The sequence below is a fragment of the Protopterus annectens genome, chromosome 4.part0 (genome assembly GCF_019279795.1).
Source record: "Protopterus annectens isolate FY-2018-M chromosome 4.part0, PAN1.0, whole genome shotgun sequence".
NCBI classification, from domain to species: domain Eukaryota; kingdom Metazoa; phylum Chordata; order Ceratodontiformes; family Protopteridae; genus Protopterus; species Protopterus annectens.
This window is the reverse complement of record NC_056733.1, coordinates 48,253,090-48,274,425: the sequence shown is the minus strand read 5'-3', so window position 1 is coordinate 48,274,425 and position 21,336 is coordinate 48,253,090. Positions and strand designations below refer to the sequence as shown.

Below are 21,336 nucleotides of genomic sequence, written 5' to 3'. Positions count from 1 at the left end.
AGGAAAATCCATTTTTGCTGTGTCTTTTTACTAGAGGCAGAGCAGTTCACAAAATGTCCAAAGTTACTTTACCCAATTGACTTTAGGACTGTATTAACTTTTTTAATTACAAATAAATCCTACTAGGTGCACCAAAAGCCAATTCTTCTATGGGTATAGGTGCACCAAAAGCTAATTCTTCTATGGGTATAGCAGCATTTTTAGTTTTAAATTAGCTTTTTCGTTAATGGTGTCTTTGTGGCTGCATTGTAGGCTTCTGTATATACCGTCCTAAGGCACTGTAAGATGGATGTGATTTTTAGGTCCAGGTCAGCCTTTGGGCTACCATTCATGGTATCCTGTCATGCACACAGCAGAAGTTGGGGACTCTGCATGCCCAGACCTTTGCTAATGCCATTGTACGGGATGTTGCAAAAGGTAATAACTCCAAGTTCAAACTTGGTCTGAACCTGTACCTGTGACAGTACGTTAATGGTCTGACAATTCAGTCATTCTTTCCTGATGTTCATTCAGATTAAGGGGGGTATGATGGTAATGAAAACACTAAATATATGACACCACACAATGAAACAATAATCCAAAAAACGACTCAGCCAGTAAATCCAATAGATTTATTTTCGTAATAGACTTCTCTTCTCCAGAAGATATCCGAAGATATTGACCACACACAAGCGGGTATAATCTTAACATGGAAAGGGTTTAATATTTTCAACTAGTCATTTAACTATAGATAATAATTTCTTCACCCTCTTTGAGAAGAGGTTCAAGTTAGTCTCCGCCAGTAAGGTCAGTATCTCTGATGCCATATTACATTTGAAACTATAGGTTAGAAAATTAGTCTTAAGCAGTAATGTAAGTTATATTTGAAGTACTAACCCCTTTTAGGAAAAGAAGCCTTTACAACTCTTTCACTGCATAGCTTTAATAAAGCAACTAACACTTCCAACTCTGTTGAAATTAGTATTTTGCGGTTTTGGTCTCCACTGCAAGTTAGTTAAACACTGAACTATTTCCTTTGCTTTGAGAATTTTCTTGGAATGGATTGATGCACAGTCTTTTGTTTTCTTGACATCTCTTCATGGATTGAGTACACTGTTGGACCCATATTACTGACCTTGCATAGAAATAACCTAACTTTGTCGTACTGAACAAAGCCTAGCACTACAGACATTTTGTAGCAGTTGGAATTAGGAAATTAGCATTTCCCCTACTGTTGCCTGATCTTGAAGTTAATGTGGTGTTTGGAAGGGAGGGGTGTTGCCCCAATACAGAACAGTTTTCGTACTTTTTAGAGGTTTTGATGGTGTGGGATTCATTGCAGTGCAATCAAACAGTACAACAGTCAGTCATAAAACCACTGAGCATTCATCATATTGTACATATACCCATGCATTGATGTTCATGCATATTTGTATATATACCCAGATGAGTGTGTGAGAAATTAACATTTACTTTTACCAAATTCATAAACCCTGCCCATTGTCTGGTTTGTCTTGCTCTGTGTATAGACCTACTTTTATTGTGTTTTTACCCATTTCCTTTCCTAATGAGTATATATTGCCTAACATGGTTGTGTTGTTTCTCACTATACAGCATTAGTTTTGTGAATTTTATATTCTTGGATTACTGCCCTTGGACTTCATTGCAAGATCCATAGTATACTTGTATCACTGCGTAGTCTAATCTATATTGGATAGCTGAGAATGGAATTAATATGTGATGAGAACAGAATTCATTTGATCTCGGCAAATAAAACATTTGTTGTAATAAAGTTATGTTAGGACTGGCAGTTGGTGCAGAGGTTACGGCAATGAGCTGTAGTTCCTGTGTTGTAGGGTTTGATTCCCTCAGCCCTCATTTGTCTAAGTATGTGACCTTGAGAAAATGACTTAAACATACATTGCTCCTGGGTTGCCCTTGAAAAGACAGTGTACCCGGTTGGCTTACCTGGTTAACAGGTGGTGGTGGTAGTAGTAATAACATCATTATTATTATTATTGTTACTATTACTACTAACTTTAGTTATTCTACTAAAACTTTTCCACAGAACAGCTTATTTTGATTCTGTTTGGAGATGCAGAGTGGATTAATCCCTCCACACACATACCAAGACTGCTGAGCTCTATCTACTTTGAATAATGATGGCATGGTCGAGATTACTCAAGTTAGAAGAAGGTTGCGTGGCAGTGGTGGTGGCATTGTGAGAAAGAGAACTGGAAATAAGTTGGGCAGTATGGTTCCACACTTGTCATGGAGTGGCTGTGTTGGCCTGTGACCACCCAGCTATAGCTGTGTGTTGCTTGATGCTGAGCATTGAATTCTGTTCAGTGAAGTGTTTATTCCCACCTTCCCACAGCATACCCTGTCAATGTGCGGGCTTGTGTATGAAACATATTCCCCTGGATTTCATTTGGTATATCATAATCTGTATTTGTGCTGAGCTAAGTTATCTTAACTGTAAATGTAGAAAACAGTTTAACTTTTGTAACTTTCTATCATTCCTGTAGAAAAGAAGAAAGAAAAAGAAGAAAAATCCAGCTTCTGTGCAACAGTCTGCAAGTTTATTTTTTTCAGATTCGTCAGCCGACTACTATTGTGCACCTGAAGAAGCTTCCAAAATGAAGCATACTTCTGAAGAGTATCAACCTGAACAAGCAGGTGGTGTTTCAGAACCTTCAGAGTCCGCTGTAGACTGTTGTATTAATTCAGGAAGCTTAGACCAAGGCGAGAAGGAAAACCAAAGTCACACAGTGCACCAATTCTCAAGTTCAGCAAATTGTAAGGCTGCTAAAGACACTGTCAGTGCAAGTAATACAGAACAGAAGCCTATTTCTGAAGACCGTAGTAAAAAGTGTGGTGTTGAGAAGAGTGAGAGCTCTAGCAATACAGAACAGAAGCCTGTTTCTGAAGACAGAAGTAAAAAGTGTGGTGTTGAGAAGAGTGAGGGCTCTCGCAATACAGAACAGAAGCCTGTTTCTGAAGACGGAAGTAAAAAGTGTGGTGTTGAGAAGAGTGAGAGATCTAGCAATACAGAACAGAAGCCTGTTTCTGAAGACCGTAGTAAAAGGTGTGGGGTTGAGAAGAGTGAGAGATCTAGCAATACAGAACAGAAGCCTGTTTCTGAAGACAAAAGTAAAAAGTGTGGTGTTGAGAAGAGTGAGGAGGAAACTGTAGAACATTCAAAATCTCATGGAGATGAGAATCCTCCAACTTTGGAAAACGATACTAAAATTATCCAGGATGTAAAGGAAAAGGAAGATGATTACACTGCTGCTGTTTGTGATTCAGAATCAATGTCCGAGACACATTCCAGGTCAAAAAATGATCAGACTATAGCTGAAGCTGATTGTAAACTGGGTTCTTCGAAACAAGATCATCTGATTGCAGTTCAGGAAGAAACAAGAGAGACAGGCAAAGTCAAGCCAGAACAAAAAGACTCCAAGGTAAGTTAATTACTGTTAATGACAGTTTGATTATTTAGTGTGTTACTGCACATTGTCATTTTTTTTTACATGTCAGATTATTTTGTGGAGTGTTTGTAATTTCTCAGAAAAGTTACTTAAGACAACACAGTACCTGCCTTCAATTTATGCCTATTGGTTTAGACTGTGCAAAATTCTGTTTTCCAAATGTGTAAAATTTTATCCACATGTGGATTGGCAGTGCATTTTTCATTGAGTGCCTAATTAATGTATTACTTTATGGGGATGATAGTAGGCATTAAAGCAGTGGTTTGCTGCTATACTAGCTCAGGAACAGACCGGTCTGAAACAGCCAGCTGTAAAGTTAATTTAAGGAGAAATCTTTATGGCTCTAGGGAGGCAGAGCAAGTTGGCAGGTACTTGGGATTGAGTATATCCTGAATCATGTAAACAGGTGTGTGTGCTCTGCAACCCTAAAACAACCAAGAATCCATACAAAGGCTTCACATAGTCTCAGGATTAAAATTTCATTCCACAAAATATATGAAAAGCAAACTGGGACAAACTCTTAGTAAAACTAATTTATTAAATCCAAAAATCGTTGAGCGCTTTCTTCGCAAATTGCAGGACTTCATCAGAACATTTCTACTCCACTACTTAAATACTTACATTCAGTTATCAATTAAGTAATTACACATTCAGAAACATTTGAGAAACTATTTTGTTAGAGAAGCAATCCTTCCCTAAAAACATAAAACCATAAGAATCTCATATCATCACACACAGTAAAAAAACACAAACTTATATTTGTTAAACGTCATTTCAACAACTAATTGTATGAAAATTACTGACAATAAAATCAATCTCAGCATCTCATCCACATAGTTCTAAAAATACCTTAAAAGTAAATAAAAGTACAAATAAAAATCCAAACACTGTAAAAATGTCAGTTTAACAGCCCTTATCTTTAAAAAAGGCTATATAGAAAAACAGTCATTTAACCCCAGAGTTTGTGGCGTACAACCTGACTTGCCACACAAAATCCATATATTCTATCCTAGCTACCCACTGTCCACCTGTATTGTCAAAGGGGTGTTTTTTTCCAAAATACCAAACTCAAATTGGGTAAAGCCGTCTCAGACTCAGGAGTGTTTAAAGCATTATTGTCATTTTCCTTCCTAATATCATAGTTAATAAATCCTCCTCCCCAGTTTCCTTTCAGTCTTACCAGCATAGAACGACTGACATTTATTGCAAACTGCCATGTATATTAGGCCTTTCATTTCAAAGTTTCACAAACTTTCACAAATTTAATTTTGGTACTACAAAAATTCTTCCAAGTGATGTTTTTTTTATCCTTAATATACTAACAGTAATTACATCTCCCACACTTAGTAATCTCAAATTGTGGTCCCCCTTTCTTCTTCTGTCCCCTTCCTACGTTATTGCTTTCTACTATTCTTTTAATGTCTTTGTCTTGTACACAAACTGTGGAGCTTCTCCAACTACTTTGTAAATATCTCCACCTACTAAAAGATAAGACCATTTGTTCCCAATAATTGCTCTTAACTTAAACTAATATATTGTATAGCTACGGAATCCACAAAATTAGGTGTCTGAGCAGGGGAGTTCTTTGTTCATCATTCGCTACAAGGTTTCCTTTTAACAGAATATATTTAATGCCCCTGCCCCTAATTACTTCTGCATAAATATCTGAGAACAAATCTCTGGGATATTCCCTTTCCAGGAACATTTCACAAATCCTGTTCAATTAGTCCCTAAAAGCATATTCCTTGGAAACTGTTTTTGCTGCTTTGATAAAAACTGTCCCTTGAATCAAATGTTTTGCAGTACCAGGGACGACAAATTCTGTAATGTAAGTAAGAATTATAAAAGGTGCTTTTCCTATAAATAGATGAAACAAAGGCATTTTCCTCAACCACCAGACTCGCATCTAGAAAATGAGTAGACTGGGTAGAATATTTGTGTGTAAACCTTAAACAATTGGTAGTCCCTGTTCTGTATTCCAAAAATTTAACCTTAACCTCAACATCATCTTGCCATATGAAAAGTGTCATCCAAATATCTACAATCAAAGTTTGAAATACAGATAGGAGAATGAAGTCCTATGTAGTCTGTGCTGGTTGTACTTCATTTTTTAAAAGATAAGCGCTTTCATTTTTTTTTTAATCAAAAACTTGATCAGATAAAAAACATGATCCATCTAAACGTTAGAGTAAAATCATGCGATGACCCAACCGACATCTAGCCATCCAATAAATCCTAAGTAACTAGTCATGTGATGCCCAAACCTTCCAAATAAAACTGGCAAGAGCATTCATTCATAAATTCACCCCTTTAGCAACATAACAACAAAAATTGAATATAAATCATTCTTACAAGCTTTGTCAGATAGATAAATTATCTTATTTAAAAGGGAGTTGTAAAGGCTTCTTTTCCCAAAATGGGTTAGTACTTGAAATATAACTTTTGTTTAAGACTAACTTTCTGACCTATAGTTTCAAATGTAATATGGCATCAGAGATATTGACCTTACTGGTGGAGACAAATTTGAACCTCTTCTCAAAGAGGGTGAAGAAGTTCTTATCTGTAGTTCAATGACTGTAGTTGAAAATATTAAACCCTTTCCATGTTAAGATTATACCCGCTTGTGTGTGGTCAAAATCTTCATATGTATTTAGTGTTTTCATTACCATGCAGTCTTCCTACACCCCACTTTTCTCTTCCAGCCTCCCTGGTCTATATGTTGGTCGGTCACTTTGTAAAACCACCTGTCTAAAGGCAAAATAGTCTTCCTCTGGTGTTTGTTCCTCAACCTCTCAGACCTCGTTGGGAGTGAGGGAAATTCTAAAGTATCCAGGCCATCTTCAACTGCATGCTGTCCTGAAGAGTTACTTACAGTCCCACTTTTGGCTATATAATTTATTAAATGGTGAAGTTTAAGTCTGTGTTGTGTGACCCATTTGCTTCCCTCATATTTGTGCAAGTTTCTAAAACTTTAAGGGGGCATGCTGTCTCATCCTTATACTCTTTCATCCCTTGACAACTTCCTGTATTTTCTGTTCCTCTTAAAAGTAGTATGCTCTTCAACAGTGCAAAATGTCATTGTATGAATTCTTGTAAAAGTTAAAAAGCAAGTCCTGTAAAATGGTCATTAAACACACTAACTTCATCTAACAACACAATTATAAACTCCAATAACTCTATATGGTGTCTGTCAAACATACCTGCCAAATAAAAATATTCAGAGGCTCCCTTAGAAACTCCAAAGGGAAATTTATAGTCTCAATCCTTTAGGAATTTGTTTCCATTTTATGCATTCCTTTAACCGTCAATCTGTAACATGCATACCTTAAGCAGCTTCTTTTTGAGTGCATATGGCATAGTTTTGAGATTAGGTGAAGAGTCTCTGTTTTGGGGAAACCTGTTGTAAAAAAGAAAATTCTTCATCTAGCCATCCTCTAAAGTCATCATGACTACAGATAGTAGTCCCATATTTGTTGGAAGATTCAAGAGAACCAGCACTTTTACTAACAGGATTCATACCATGGGTAATTGTAGCTGTCACATGGCAGTCTTCCTGTGGCATAGATCTTGAAGAACACTGGACCAAACCATGGTCATCAGAATGAGTACCATTCACTTGATTCATAATTCCTCTGTCATTCAATACATCTGATGTCGATTTCTTATGAAATTTGAGCCAGTGCAGAAAGTGTATGGCTACACTTGGTTGGTCAGCAACGGCACCAGTTATGATTGATCCCCTGGTTGACTGGCACCTCAGAATTCACTTTGTCCATCTTGGTATCTCTGATGAAACTTTCGGCATGACTAATAGAACTAGATGCTTGGAAGTCAGGGTGCAAATTCACTTCGAGGAAAATGGTCCAAAGTGAATCTTTCCTAATACAAACTGTAGGCATAAAACGTATGAATAACACTACATTGTGGATGACCGCCTTATGAAAAAAAAAATCAAAATAAGACCACCTTCTTAGTAAATGTAGAACAAAGTGTTGTTCATACAGTCAGTCCATAACAAAACCTGAGACGAAAACGCACCAAAAAAATAAATAAATAAATCACATAAACAGGTGTGTGTGTGTGTGTGTGTGTGTGTGTGTGTGTGTGTGTGTGTGTGTGTGTGTGTGTGTGTGTGTGTGTGTGTGTGTGTGTGTGAGACCCTAAAATGACCAAGAATCCATCCAAAGGATTGACATAGTCTCAGGATTAAAGGTTCAATCCACAAAATATATGAAAAGAAAACTGGAACAAACTCGTAAAACTAATTTATTAAATCCAAAAAAGAGAATGACAGTAATGCTTTTATAGAAACCCTCCCTGGTCTGTGATGACTTTGCCAAATTTGAGTTTGGTGTATTGGAAAAAAACACCCTTTGACACTAGAGGTGGGCAATGGGTAGGCAGGATAGAATATAGGGACCTTCTCTGGCAAGTTAGGTTGGACGCCACATCACCTCTGGGATTAAATGATTGTATTTCCATATAGCCTTTTTTAAAGATGAAGGCTACTAAACTGACATTTTTATATTTTTTGGATTTTTATTTATACTTTTATTTACATAGTTTTAAAGGATTTTTAGAACTATGCAAATAAGGCAGTGATTTTATTGTCAATGTTTTTATACAATTAGTTTTCGAAACATGGGCTTTAACAAATATAAAGTGATGCATAATGAAATTGGACAACACAGATACTGAGTTATGGTAAGTACATAACTTCTATTTTTTACTGTATGTGATGATATGGGGTTCTTATGATTTTATGTTTCTTGGGGAAGGATTGTGTGTCTCTGTAACAAAATAGTTTCTTGTAATTTTTTGGATGCTTAATTGGCAATTGAATGTTAAGTATTTAAGATGGTATTCGATTAAAGGTGTTCTCATGAAGCCCTGTGATTAGGTTCAAAATCACTCAATGATTTTTGGATTTGATAAATTAGTTTTACTAAGAATTTGTTCCAGTTTGCTTTTTATATGTTTTCTGGATTATACTTTAATCCTGAGACTATGTGAACTCTTTGGACGGATTTTTACAGAGTATATCACCATATCATTACACAGACTGTTGTCATGTTTAAAAATAAGTTGAATCCTCCTCAGATGAATGAACTGGTTTGATTGTCTTATCCTTTGTAAAATTTCATCATTGAAATGCAGGTTCCAGCTGGTGTTATATGACTGTATCCTGTGGGGAATAACTCTGACCTGAGGGTAGGAGTTAGTCAAGGCCAAGGAAGTAGTAGCTTAAGAATAAGCATGGTTGCTACAAAAGACCATAAATGAATGTGCAGATTTGTGATCATACTGTTTGGTTTATCTGCAGGATCTTAGCCTTTTGGCAAGTGTGGTGTACCACAGGAGCAGTGTTCTCACAATGGTACTAGAAGCCTGTCATCCATGCTTTTTTTTTTTTCAGAAATGCAGCCGTTTGACAGGGGGACAGAGAATGGCATGGAGATTTAATGGGGAAACTGAGTTAACATCACTAATGTTTTTCAGATAGTTGATAATTACAAAATTTTAATGAGGTGGCCATTGTGGTGCAGCAGTTAGTGTTGTCACCTTTACAGCACGAGGTTCTCTAGTTCAATTCTCTGCTGGGATGCCTTTTTTGTGGAGTCTGCATGTCCTCCCTGCGGTCACGTGGGTTTCCTCCGGTTTCCTTCCACATTCCAAAGATATGCAGTAGGTGGATTGGACACTCTAAACTGGCCATAGAGGTGTGTGTTTGTGTGTGCGTGTGACGAATGAACTAATGATTGTCACTGCTGAAGTGATACCCAGGCCCCATGTGCAAAATGAGACAAAGGGTTGCGGATGTATGATGCTTATAAAAGCTAAATACCTTTAATTTTCTAGTGTAAAGTTATGTACTGACTGTGCTAGGACAGGCTTTTGTAGCAGCATGTGAGGAAAACTTTGAAAAAACACCCAAGTCCAGTCAACTTTATACTTCAGTGATGGAGTCCTGACCACAGTGATGAAGCCCTGACCACATTCCTCATGATCCAGCGTTTTTAGCAGTTTTGAGGTCTAGAGGAGTCTGTAGGTGAAAGGGGGGGGGGCATTGGTGACAGGGAGTACGCAGCTGAGGTTGGATTGCTCATGTGGGCATAGGTGTTTGTTGCCTGTGGGGTTATCATCCAGTGGAAACCAGATAGGTGTAGTGCAGTATAGTGGCAGATGGAAGAGGACCAATTACATGCTAAATAGCTTAGTAACAATGCAGCTGATATTTAGTGTATGCACGCTTGTAAGAGGACTTTGAGCCAAACATTACAGTGCCTACTTTGGTGATGTTGCTGCTGCAGGGGGGAGATGAATAGAGTAGAAAAGTCCCACCCAGCCAGAATAGCTGCCCTTTGGTAGCCAGCTTTCACCTCTTTTATAATAGCCACACACCTGTAGACTGGTGGAAAAAAAAGTCAATAAAATTGAGAAGCAAGTTTTCATTTGTGAGAGGTGGGGTCAGTAGTTGAGGAAGGTGCATAGAAGCAGAGTACTCTGGTGCTTTCATGGAATATCTGCTCTTCATGGGCTGGAGGTAGTACAGGACATTGAAGGAGTAAAGAACTGAGGGCACTAGTGTAGTTGAGTACTAGCTATTCAGTGTGCCAGGTAGTGAAGCATACCTGTTGTTGGCAGAGTTGAATGAGAAACAAATTCCCTCGTGTTACCTATGGTAATGAAGTCTTTTTTTTCCCATCTATCTCTTTTCTTTGTACTGTGCTTTAGGTTCCTTTGTGCCCCAGTATATGAGCTATTAACATGATTGTGGTAATTGTCATTTGGGGTGAGATTCTAGCTATGGCACTGCCGTCATACTAGCAAAGGTGTCCAAGTCTCTAGTTTCTCCAGCAGATCCCATTGACACTCAACCAATTATCATACAGTAACAAGTATGAGAGTGATGATTCATGCTGCAACACATGACATAATCTTAAAAATCCCTACCTTCTTGGAAAGCAGGCTTGGCTATGCTGTCTGTCACAGGGATTGAGAGAGGATTTGTGCCCCCATGGGGAAAGATCCTTCTCACAAGGAGAGATGAGCAGGCAAATGCTTTATTATCCCCTCTCTTTCTAGCCAACCTTTTCTATGCTGAGTCCCCTTCAAAGCTAGGTCAGATTGATTGTAGATGGGGCCTTCCTATCTGTATGCCGTGGTGCTAACACAAAGACTTTCTGATGCCATATAAGAAAGGAATACATGCCAGACTAAGCAAAGACATAAGACCAGTTTAAGTGATAGCTTTATATATAGGATTGTTGCCAGGAAGAATTGTGTTGCAGTACTATTTCTTTTTCTTAAACTTGTTGCAACATTTTTATTAAATCATTGCATTTTATTACTACACAAGTCCACATAAATTAATAGAAAAACCATAATGACAATAATTTCCGTTATTAGTCACTCGTGTTTTCTCTTAGAATTTCCATTCACTCCAGTACTACGTGTTTTGCTTAATTCATGCTTTCCCTCAAACCTCACTTTTCCTGTGAGCACGATTCTGCATGCATTTTTCTTACAAATTCCTTTTATGTCTATGAAGTTTGCTCCTTCCCTTTCCCTAAAGATCTCACCTCAAGTTCTTCTAGCTCCTTTACAATATTCAAAACTTCATTGCCGTTGGTTTAGATTTTAATTACAGTTTTCTAGTAATTGTTTTTGGCAATTAACATAGGAATGCCTTGCATGGTGTAGGTAATTCACGTCCTACATCCCAGTGTGATTTTGTAATTTGTTTCCCCAACATTTCTGTGCAAGTACTCCTGTAGGAAATTTAAAACTCTGCCAACTTATTGCATATGCAAAAATCTGTTCCCAGTTACCTCTCGCTTCCCCATTACATCTTCATTGTTTGCTATCTACCTGAGGAGAAATCCTTTTGACATCTACTTGGGGAACTAAAAAAATAAATGAAGCAGTTACATGCAAAACTCCTCAACCATCTTAACTTAGCACATAGGAGAAAAGAAAACAAAAAATAAATATTCTTCAGTGCTGTTTTCATGCAGTATACATAAGTTTTCTTTTTAACAATCTTTATTCATTTCAGCATTGCATAAAGTGCTCAGTTTCTGCCTTCCCCTAAATTCACTCTTCCTCCTGAATATTATTATGCAGGTATTGTTCCCACAGACTCCCATTTGTTTCGGTGTAGTTTGCAGCTTCCCCGGTTTAAAGATCCTACCTCTAGATCTCTCATCTCGTTTAAAACATTTAGTACTTCATGTGCAGTTGGTTAGGTTATGATTTCCATTTTCAAGTAATTGCTTTTTTGACAGCCCATAGCATTATACTTGGGCCTTAGTATGTTTAGCCAATTCAGAGCCTGTATCCCAGCTCAAAAAAATAATCTCTTTAGTAATGACCATTTGTTCTCCCAACATTTCTGTCAAAATACTCTTTAGGAATTAAAAAATTCCAACATATTACATAAGCATGTTCCCAGTTACTTCCGACTTTCCAGTTTCACCTCTAGAATCCTCCCTGAGTTAAAACCTTCTGAAATCTGCTTGGGATGTAAAAGTACCTATGCAAGCACATTCATGCAAAACTCCTAAACCTGCTTGACTTTATTACATACATGGGATCTATTCAGATTTCTTTCCATTGCTCCTCTGTAAATTGCCTTTACTTTCTTTTTCCCCAATTTTTTCTAACCTCTTTTTTTATTTTTTTCTTATCGTTATGCAATATTTTATATCCATTTTAACAATGGCTTTGGTTCTACATGCAACTAAACTATACCAGAGGTGGTCTTTCACTTAGCACTCCTCTTTGCCTATACTTTTTAACACCTTTATTGAATTATCACTTAAGACATAGGCAAACTTACATTTATGTAAAAGAAAACTAACCATAATAACATATCCCCAGCTATAAACATTTTACATCATGTGCATTCTTTTCTATAACTATCATCAATACAATGTTAACTTGCTAATTCTTGCATTCCCTTAAACATCACTTCTTTAAAACCTTATTCTGTATGTGTGTATTCCCACAATTATCATTTTTTTGTACGTTGCACTTACCTTTTTCGAAAATCCCAATTCCAGTTCAATATTCAGTACTTCAGATACATCTGGTTTAGTCTTTGATTTCCATTTTCAAGTAATTGCTTTTTTGACAACCACCAGAATTAAATTTTAGGACCTTACTGTGTCTAGGCAATTCATATCCTGTATGCCAGCTCAAAAAGTAATTTCCTTAGTTACATCCACTTGCTCACCAAATATTTCTGACAGAGTATTTCATAGGTTATTTTTAAAGTCTGCCAACTCATTACACTCCCAAAACATATGTCCCCAGTTACCTTTTTCTTCCCCATCACACATCCAACATTTGGAATCTACCCAAGGAAAAATTCTTTGGCGTCTGCTTGGGGTATAAAACTTTTCCAAGCAAAAATCTTAAATTGTATAGACTTTTTATATGTCTGGTAGCCATACATGTCCATCCCACTGTATCTTTGCGAATTGCTTATCCAATCTCTCTTCCAGTCTTTTCTAACCACCTCTGATTGGTTCCTATAGTTATTGTGCAGTAGTTTATATGCCTTACTAATTATCCCTTTTTTTGACAGGAGCTTCAGTTCTAGATTCAAGTAAAAACTCTACCACAGCAAGTATTTCACTATCCTTTTCTCTTTGCCAATATACTCTGATATATGTCCCTGATAGGGGAGGTGGTGTTTAACCTGCATTCCAAATGTGTTATTGCCCTCTTCCCATTCTGTTACCTTTCACTCTATAGTTGGCTGTCAGTACCTCAGATTCTTTGCCAGTTTTGTCCAGTACATTCCAGGCTCCTCCTGGTCTGTTCTGTGTACCCTTAATTGCAGTCATCCCTATTGACAAACTCTCTTTTCTCAATTCTCATGTTGGCTTAATTCTTGGAATGCGTCCTGCTACATAATGAATAAAATACTCTTATCTATAAAGATGTGCTAAGCATTATTCCAATTTTCCATCCACGTTTTGACATTTTAAACTGCTTTTTGAAGTAAATGTTGTAGCGTGTCTGTGTGTGTGTATATGTGTGTGTGTGTGTGTATGTGTGTGTGTGTGTATATATATATATATATATATATATATATATATATATATTAAAATACTATTAGCATATCCTTGTATCTGTAAATGTGTTTTGTTCATTTCTTATGTGATCCTTTTCACCCGGGCTGTGCCTGCAAATGGTCCATTTGAACATTGAGGTCCTTGCACTACCCTTGTAAACAAATGCAAATAAATACTCTGTATGTTCTTCTCCTTAAGGATCTGCATCCAAAGTTGTACATTCTCCTGATTTCTTGAAGCCCCCCGCTGCTTCATCATAATCCCTTTCCATTTTGAATTATAGCTTCCTGTTTGTGTTATGTACATTGAGCCTTCACTGTGCAGCTCTGAAAACATCCCTTCAAAGCAGGTAATCCTAAACCACTTTGTTCTATTGGAAGGATCAACTGATCCCACTTGATTCTTGCCCTATTTCCCTCTCAGATTAATTAATAAAGAGTTGAAGGAATTTTTGTCCACAACTACTCTTCTGGTTGATAAAAGTATTCCTGACCTGTATACAGTAAACGCTGTTAACCGGCACCCATGGGGATTGGTAGATGACTGATAACTGTAGTTTCTGGTTGCTTGTAGTTTCTGGTTGCTTGAGAGTTGCTATTAAAAATAGACCCAACTAATACTGCACCCTATACTATTTCTTTGGTTTGACCTGTTCTTGGGAATAAATTCCCTCTCTCCCCAACCTATCTTCCTTTTTAAAACTCTAGAAACGTAAGGTATGTTTCTGTGTGTGTGTGTGTGTGTGTGGGGGGGGGGGGGCAGAAAGTGCAACACATGAAAATTGTACTGTATTTCTTCAATTTTTTTTTTCCTGGTTGCGTGTGTGTTCTGGTTCTTGAGTTCTAGTTAACTGAGACTTTACTGTATATAACTGAAGGGACTAAAACATTTTCACAGCTTGTATCTTGCTATCCATATCCATAAGCAAGTGCTTTCAGTTTTTCAGTTCATAGGTTCACAGGTAAGTACTAGGTTAGCTGCTCTTGTGTGCCATTTTACACCTAGCCAATTTACCTTTTTGTGCTCAAAATAACCTATCCCAGTTGGTTGTAAATTGGCCTTACGTATTCCATGGTTGATTAGTTGCATATTACCCCTAATGAGAATAAATGGGATCATGACTTGGAAGGGACCCACAGATAGGGTAAAGTGTTTAGGAGCTACTTCTGTCCATTAGTAGTAAAGAGGCAGTCCTGGGGTAAATTTTCTGTTTCAAATCCATAGATTTAAGTTGTACTTTAAAATGGACAGGAATGAACTTTTATGTGGATGTGGAGTGTGTTCCACAGCAGTGATAGCCTCTGCGAAATAAACCTGTAAATTCAAGCCATTCTGTTAATGTTGTAGAAGAGGTTTAGATCCCTAGACTGAGTATTTTTCATGCCATTTGACTTGACAATGTGCAGTAAATCCATCAGTTATGCATTAGGGGTTGCCTTGCATGCCAGATACAGGTCACTTGTTGACAGTCTGTAGGATACCAAGTATAATGACAGGTCTTTGAGTCAGTATTAGACATGTTGTTCAGGTCTTGTATTATTTTAACAATGTATCTCTTTAGGTGTTATAGTTGAATGTATCTGGCAGATACATGCCAAGTGGGCATTATGTCCAGTGACTGGTCTAATGAAGGCTGTGTAAAGCAGACAATGATATCCTTAGATCTAGACACTTAGTTTGTTTATAAACTGTGCAATAATGAGGAACTTTCTTAAAACAATAAATACATCTTGGTCAAAAGTATGGTCTCTGTCTACATAAGTCACCAAGTCCTGAACACCTGAGTCAGCTCTTAGGGGTGTATTGTCAATGAGTTAGTTGCCTGGGGTCGATGACTTCCCAAAGGATACAGTAATGCATTTTTTGGCATTTAGTTTCAGACAATGATTTTGACTCTAGTTGTTTGAGACTAGCCTTCCTGCAGGATGGGTAATTCATTTGGAGATTCAGTGACTGCTCCTATGTCATCTGCAAACTTACTAGGCCAGTACCCTTTGGTTATTGAATTTTACTTCAGAAAAGTAGATGACAAACTGCAGAGGTCCCAGCACAAAACCTGGTTGACTCCACTCGTGACTGGCTTCTTTGTTGAGGTAGCATCCCCTGATTTTGATTATCTGCATCCTATCTGTGAGCCAGTTGACAATCCAACAGGTAACATAAGGGTTTATTCTTAGATTTTCTGCTATGCTCGAGTGGGAAGTTGTCAAATGCTTTGGGCAGATCGAAGTATGTGGTATGTACCATTTTGCAGGTGGAGCACTCAAAAATGTCCAATAACCCAGAGAGAGTGCAAAAAAATAGTTAAATGACAGGTGGATCGATGATAAAATTCTTTAATGAACCAACACATACAATAGTTTGTTCTTCTTTCTGCTTTTCCCGGTTAGGGGTTGCCACAGCAGAACTCCGGTCAGCTAATGATTGGCTGTTTTTATGGGTGCCGAGGTGCCAGGTCAATGCCCAACCTTCAACGAAGGCACACCCATTCTACGCATGTCTTTCGAACACCACTCGACCATGGGGAGGACTTGCAGACTCCACACAGAAGGCACTCCCGCTGAGAATCAAACTGGAGAACCTCTTGCTGTGAGGCAACAATGCTACCGCTGCACCAATAAATCATAAACAAACACTTTTGTCCCTCACTGTGAACTTCATCAGAATAATCAAATTAAAAATCTTGCGTCTTTACATCTTCCATGTCTAATCAATTTAAAAGCACAAAACATAATTAGTATAAAAGGCCATAAAGTACATGTACAAATTGATAAAAATGAAAAAAAAAACTTCTATAATCTAATAATTTATCTTGAAATTCATAGTAGAATACCACTAAAACTTAAGTGTAAGCAGTATTTTAATTTTAGGGTGTTTTGTATTTTGAATTTCACTAATCCACCAGTCATTTACCCATTTTTTTAGCACTCTGCCTTGGTTATAGGTGCCATTTTGCTTTCATCTGTTGTTTTTGGTGACCTTTTCAAAAAAAAAAAATCCACCAGGCTGAATAAGCATGACCTACCCTTCAATCCAAACAGAGACCGGTCTAGTGTTTTGGAGGTTTCTCATATCCTGACTGATTAATTCCATGGTAAGTCTTTCCGTGGAATTGCATATGAGGCTGGTAAAATTATGGGTCTGTGGAAGGCCCCTACCCTTATACAAGGAATGACTGTAGCTGTTCTCCATTCGTTTGGTACGAAACCTGTATGGATGTTGAGACTGAACAAAGTTAAGGTTTTAACTAAGTTGTATTTCATGGCATTTAAGATAAATCCAGAAATATTGTAAGGACCCATTGATGCAGTATTTTTAGCTTTTGATATCACTTTTAGGACTTGTTCTTGTATTACAGCTGGGGGTGAGCAGGGTTCAGATATATGTTAAGGGACAGACAGAGGGGAGAAAGGGGTAAAGTTAGAGTTAAATTTATTGGCCAGTAGATTAGCTATATCTTCAGCCTCAGTGTAGGTAACATTGTTCACAATTAGCTCATCGCATTGCTGCATTGTTCTTTTGAGATTATGACTGACTAAAAAGCACTTTGTGATTGTCTTTGGCTTGGGTAGCTATTTTAGCCTCAAACTAGTCTTTGGTGGATTTTATTAAGTTCCTGAGTTTATTTCATTGAGAAGGTCTCTTGACATTCTGGAAATTACTCTTCTTACTTTCGGTCAGAATTTTTTTCTTATTATAAAGCTTTTTGATATGGTTACATCATTTGGGTTTTTTTCTGAGGTTTGCCCTGTGCTTGTTCATATGCAGTACAGTTGCATCTGTGCATACAGTTTTTGTATTTTTTTTTTGTTTAGTCTCTTCCCCCATAGCCTTAACTGCTCTAACATAATCCTTTTTAATCCATACTCCTAAATATTTCATTTTATTGTGTATCCATAAATATCAGTATTGCTAAACTATTTCATGGGTGGGTACATAGTTTACAACTAGAGCCTTTGAAGACAGAGCAATAATTTTATATCCCAGAAAGACTTGAAACTGTCTCAGAAGGTTCCACAACACTGAGATGTTCTTTTCTGGTTTTATTAGGTACAAAATAATGTCGTCTGCAAATAAAATCAACTTTTCTTGATTGCTATACTAGTTATATCCTTGAATTTCTGAATCCTTTATTTTCTTTGCCATTGAGTCTAAATATAAATCGAATAACAAAGGGGAAGAATGATACCCCTGCTTGTTTCCTCTGTTTAGATACAACTTGCCAGAGACGAACTTTCCCACTTTAATTTTTACCTTTGATCCTTCGTATATCCTCCTAATTTACCTTATTTTATCAGAGGATGTAAATGTTTCCTTCGCCCTTCTCCTAAAATCCCAGCTTACTCTGAATTCTTCCTAAGCGTCAACACCTACCAAAAACTGTGGTATTTCCTTACTTTCTTCTTCCCTCGAGATCATCATTGTTCTGTTAATGTTGTCAAATGTTTGCCTTCACTCCACAAAACCACACTGATCCATATCTATCAGTTTAGCAACACCGTTGCCACTCTTATGTATTACACATAAGCACTTTATAATCCTGGTTTAAAATTGAAATGGGCCAATATGAAGCTGGGTCTGATGGATATTTGCCTTCTTTAGATATTACAGCCACCACAACTTTTTTCCAGGATGTTGGTGCTTCCCCTCTTTAAAAATCACTGTTAATCAAAGCTGGCCATATTTTTATTATTTTCTTCCCTCCTAGCTTCCAAACTTCCACAGAAATGCTATCTATTCTTGTAGATTTTCCTGCAGACTTGATTATATGTCACCGTTTTTATCTCATTTCATGCCTTAACTGATAATTGTTGAGTCTCCTCTACCTCTAACCATGACATACTTAAGCCTTCCATAAATATTTCCATTTGGACATACCACATTTTTCTGCTTTATACAAATTTTCGTAACCTTTCGAAATATTTCTAGTACCTCTACAGGATTTCTGTTTATTAGTTCTTGTTACAGGCTCTAGAGTTGTTATAAAAAAGAAAAATGGTTGCTTAACAGCAATCTTTCTAAACTCATGCAAATCATCCAGATACTGCCTTATTTTCTCTTTAGCACTCTGCAGTTGTGCCTCTTCCTGCTCTGTGAGATTCCCCCTTTAATCTGCAATAATTTAACCTTTGGCAGCCATTCTGAATAAATCCTGTTGCTTCTTAACCATATCTCTCTTTCTTTTATTTCTACCCTATTTGTAAACTCCACTTTCATTTTATCCCACTCACTAGCTAGCTATAACTTCTGAAATTTCTCTTTACTAATAACTAGTAAATATTTCCACTACTCATTCCATACATTCCTGTTTTTACCAGGTAGGTGGGAAAGCACCACTGTCTCATTTTGACTTCATTACCTTGCATTTTTTATGTTTATTATTGGTGCATGATCAGAAATAGTTATTGGATGTGTATCAGAGCTTTCAATTAAATTGACTTGTTCCTGTGAAATATAATCTGTCTAGTCTAGTCCAGTTATTGTACTGTACTGAATAATTTGTAAGTTCTCTGAGTTTGTACTACTGAATTCACATCTTCCATACCAATTATCTTGGTAAATTTCTCAGAAATTTTCTCTGTTTTGTTGTATTTTCCCTAGCAGGGAAAACTGCCCCTAAATAAATAAATGCCCCCCATATGATCCTCAGCATTGAAAACCACCTATAAGTAATATTCCCTGCTGAAAACTATTTTACCCAAAATTTTCTTAAACTCCATAATTGCAGTTTTAGTTTTAATATAAATACATGCCAGTGTAAGCCTCCTCCCTTGCCAGTAGACTATTCTGGTCACAAATCTACCATTATCTTTTTTCCCTTTATCACTATTGGAGCTCCTCAAGCAATTAGTATATGTACTCCCCTTTTCCTTTGCCCCAGATATTCTGCTGATTATCCATCCTGAAATCCTTTATCAAATTCACATGCTTGTACAATTTTTTTTTCCAAATAGGTCTCCTGTAACATTGCTGTTTGTATTTCTTAATATATGATTAAATTATGCATTGTTTTAGTAAAGGCATTGAAGTATTTAAGTAGCAGGGAAAACTGCCCTTATTCACTTACATTAATTTCAATTTTTTTTTCACTAAGTTGCTTGCCCGTTGTACTTTTTAATTGCACAATTCCCTTACCTGTAGTCAACTTATGTCCATGGTAACATAAACATAGAATGTTCTGCTGCCCTCAGCTGCAGACTCTTCATCTCACACTGAGCATTATCTTCTAAAGGAAAACTTTTCATTACATTCAGTGTCCTCGTATTTGTATTGCCCATATTCTTAGGCATACACATTATTATTATTAGATTAAGACAAGGTTATTAATCCAAACATTCACCTATGCAAAAGTTAGAGAGAAGTCTCAGCTCTATATTCATTATAATCAGTGCACTTTTATACTCCATCCCAACAGCCCAAGATTACTGTATATCCATTTAAACATGCTTTTCTCCATCCTTTCATCCCTTTTTACATTGTAATGACTTCATTTCTTAAAACTAAAAAAAAGCACTTAACTTTAATATCTTCACATACAATGACTGAAATGCTTTACTATATAACATGCAATTTATATCATGGAATGTTTTACCCAAGTTTTAAGAACAAAGATTGTTTTACTTAGAACAAAGATTGTTTTACTTGGTTAATTTTTTCTCTTTTTTTCCCTTTAGTGCCCTTCCAGACATTGACATGAAGTGGGGGTATGCCTTTTAGACCCAAACAGGTTTAACAAAGTGAACAAAAATCCAGTCTTCCTCCGCCACATTTTCTTGTAAAGCCATACTTCACAAATGTGATTGATGGGTTATAGTCTCTCATTTATTCTCTACTTTCAGTATTGCTGGTCTTCATCCTGTTCATCTCCATCTCCCAACCCCAGACTCTGGTTCAAGTCCAAGGTACTCCCGATTCTTCTAGTCCACTCCTGTGCCTTTTTTCAGTCTGTTTAGCGTTTTCCTTTGGGACATCATAAAATATTTTGCCGGCAAGACAAAGTCTCTCTGTAGATCTTTATCATCAGAAGAATGAGAAGACCCCTTCTGTTTAATGTCCCAGTTTTAGTTGGTCATGTAGTTCTCCCTTAGCCTGTTCTGCATAAAAAATGACTTTGATCTTCCAGGAAAAATATTCCGCAGACAGCTGGACACAGCAGCTTGAATCTCACATCTGTCTCTCAATGTTCTCTTCTCTTTTGCCTGGTTGACAGCGAGTAATAATTTTCCACAAGCCATCTACTGCCTAATTTTTGATACCGTGCCCTTCTACCACAGTTTTGTCAGGATCATTATTGCATCTTTACTAAATTAGGTCTTGGCTGGTTTCTCAAGGCCAGGTTTAAAGTATGTACACGGCGTGCCCTTTCAGTTGCTTATTTGTACTTTCATAAAATTAATAAAGGATGTTTCTTCCAGTTTCTCATGTACAACATAAAATCTCAGGTTTTCCCCCCGAGTGTCCTCTAACCTGTACCATTTTTGCCAGTAGTAGGTAGTGAAGACTGCCCAAACTTCTGCTGAGCTTCATCACACTCTATTAACTTTCTCTCCGCAATTAATTGCTGCCAGTACCTTTTCTTGCAATAAATTCAACCCCTCCTTGCCTGTTTTCTGTATCCCTACTTGTATTCATTCCTATTGGTAGAATCTCCTTTCTCCATTTCTGTGTTGTCTTATTTCTTATATGCTACATTATGAATTTAATGATTTTCATGTTTGTTGCAGTTCTCCTTAAGGACTTTCATCAAAAATCCTACCTTCTTCTTATTTCTTATCTCCCAC

At 37.1% G+C, this 21,336-nt stretch overlaps 1 protein-coding gene across 1 annotated transcript in view; it reads left to right on the top strand.

Moving 5' to 3' along the window:
• The window catches only part of RNF213 (ring finger protein 213), a gene marked incomplete in the record, with an annotated part of 2,890,576 nt that overhangs the window by 265,587 nt on the left and 2,603,653 nt on the right, over positions 1 to 21,336 (top strand). The window contains 1 exon segment of the mRNA XM_044069632.1: positions 2,508 to 3,443. Within this exon segment, the coding sequence (XP_043925567.1) occupies positions 2,508 to 3,443 (936 nt within the window).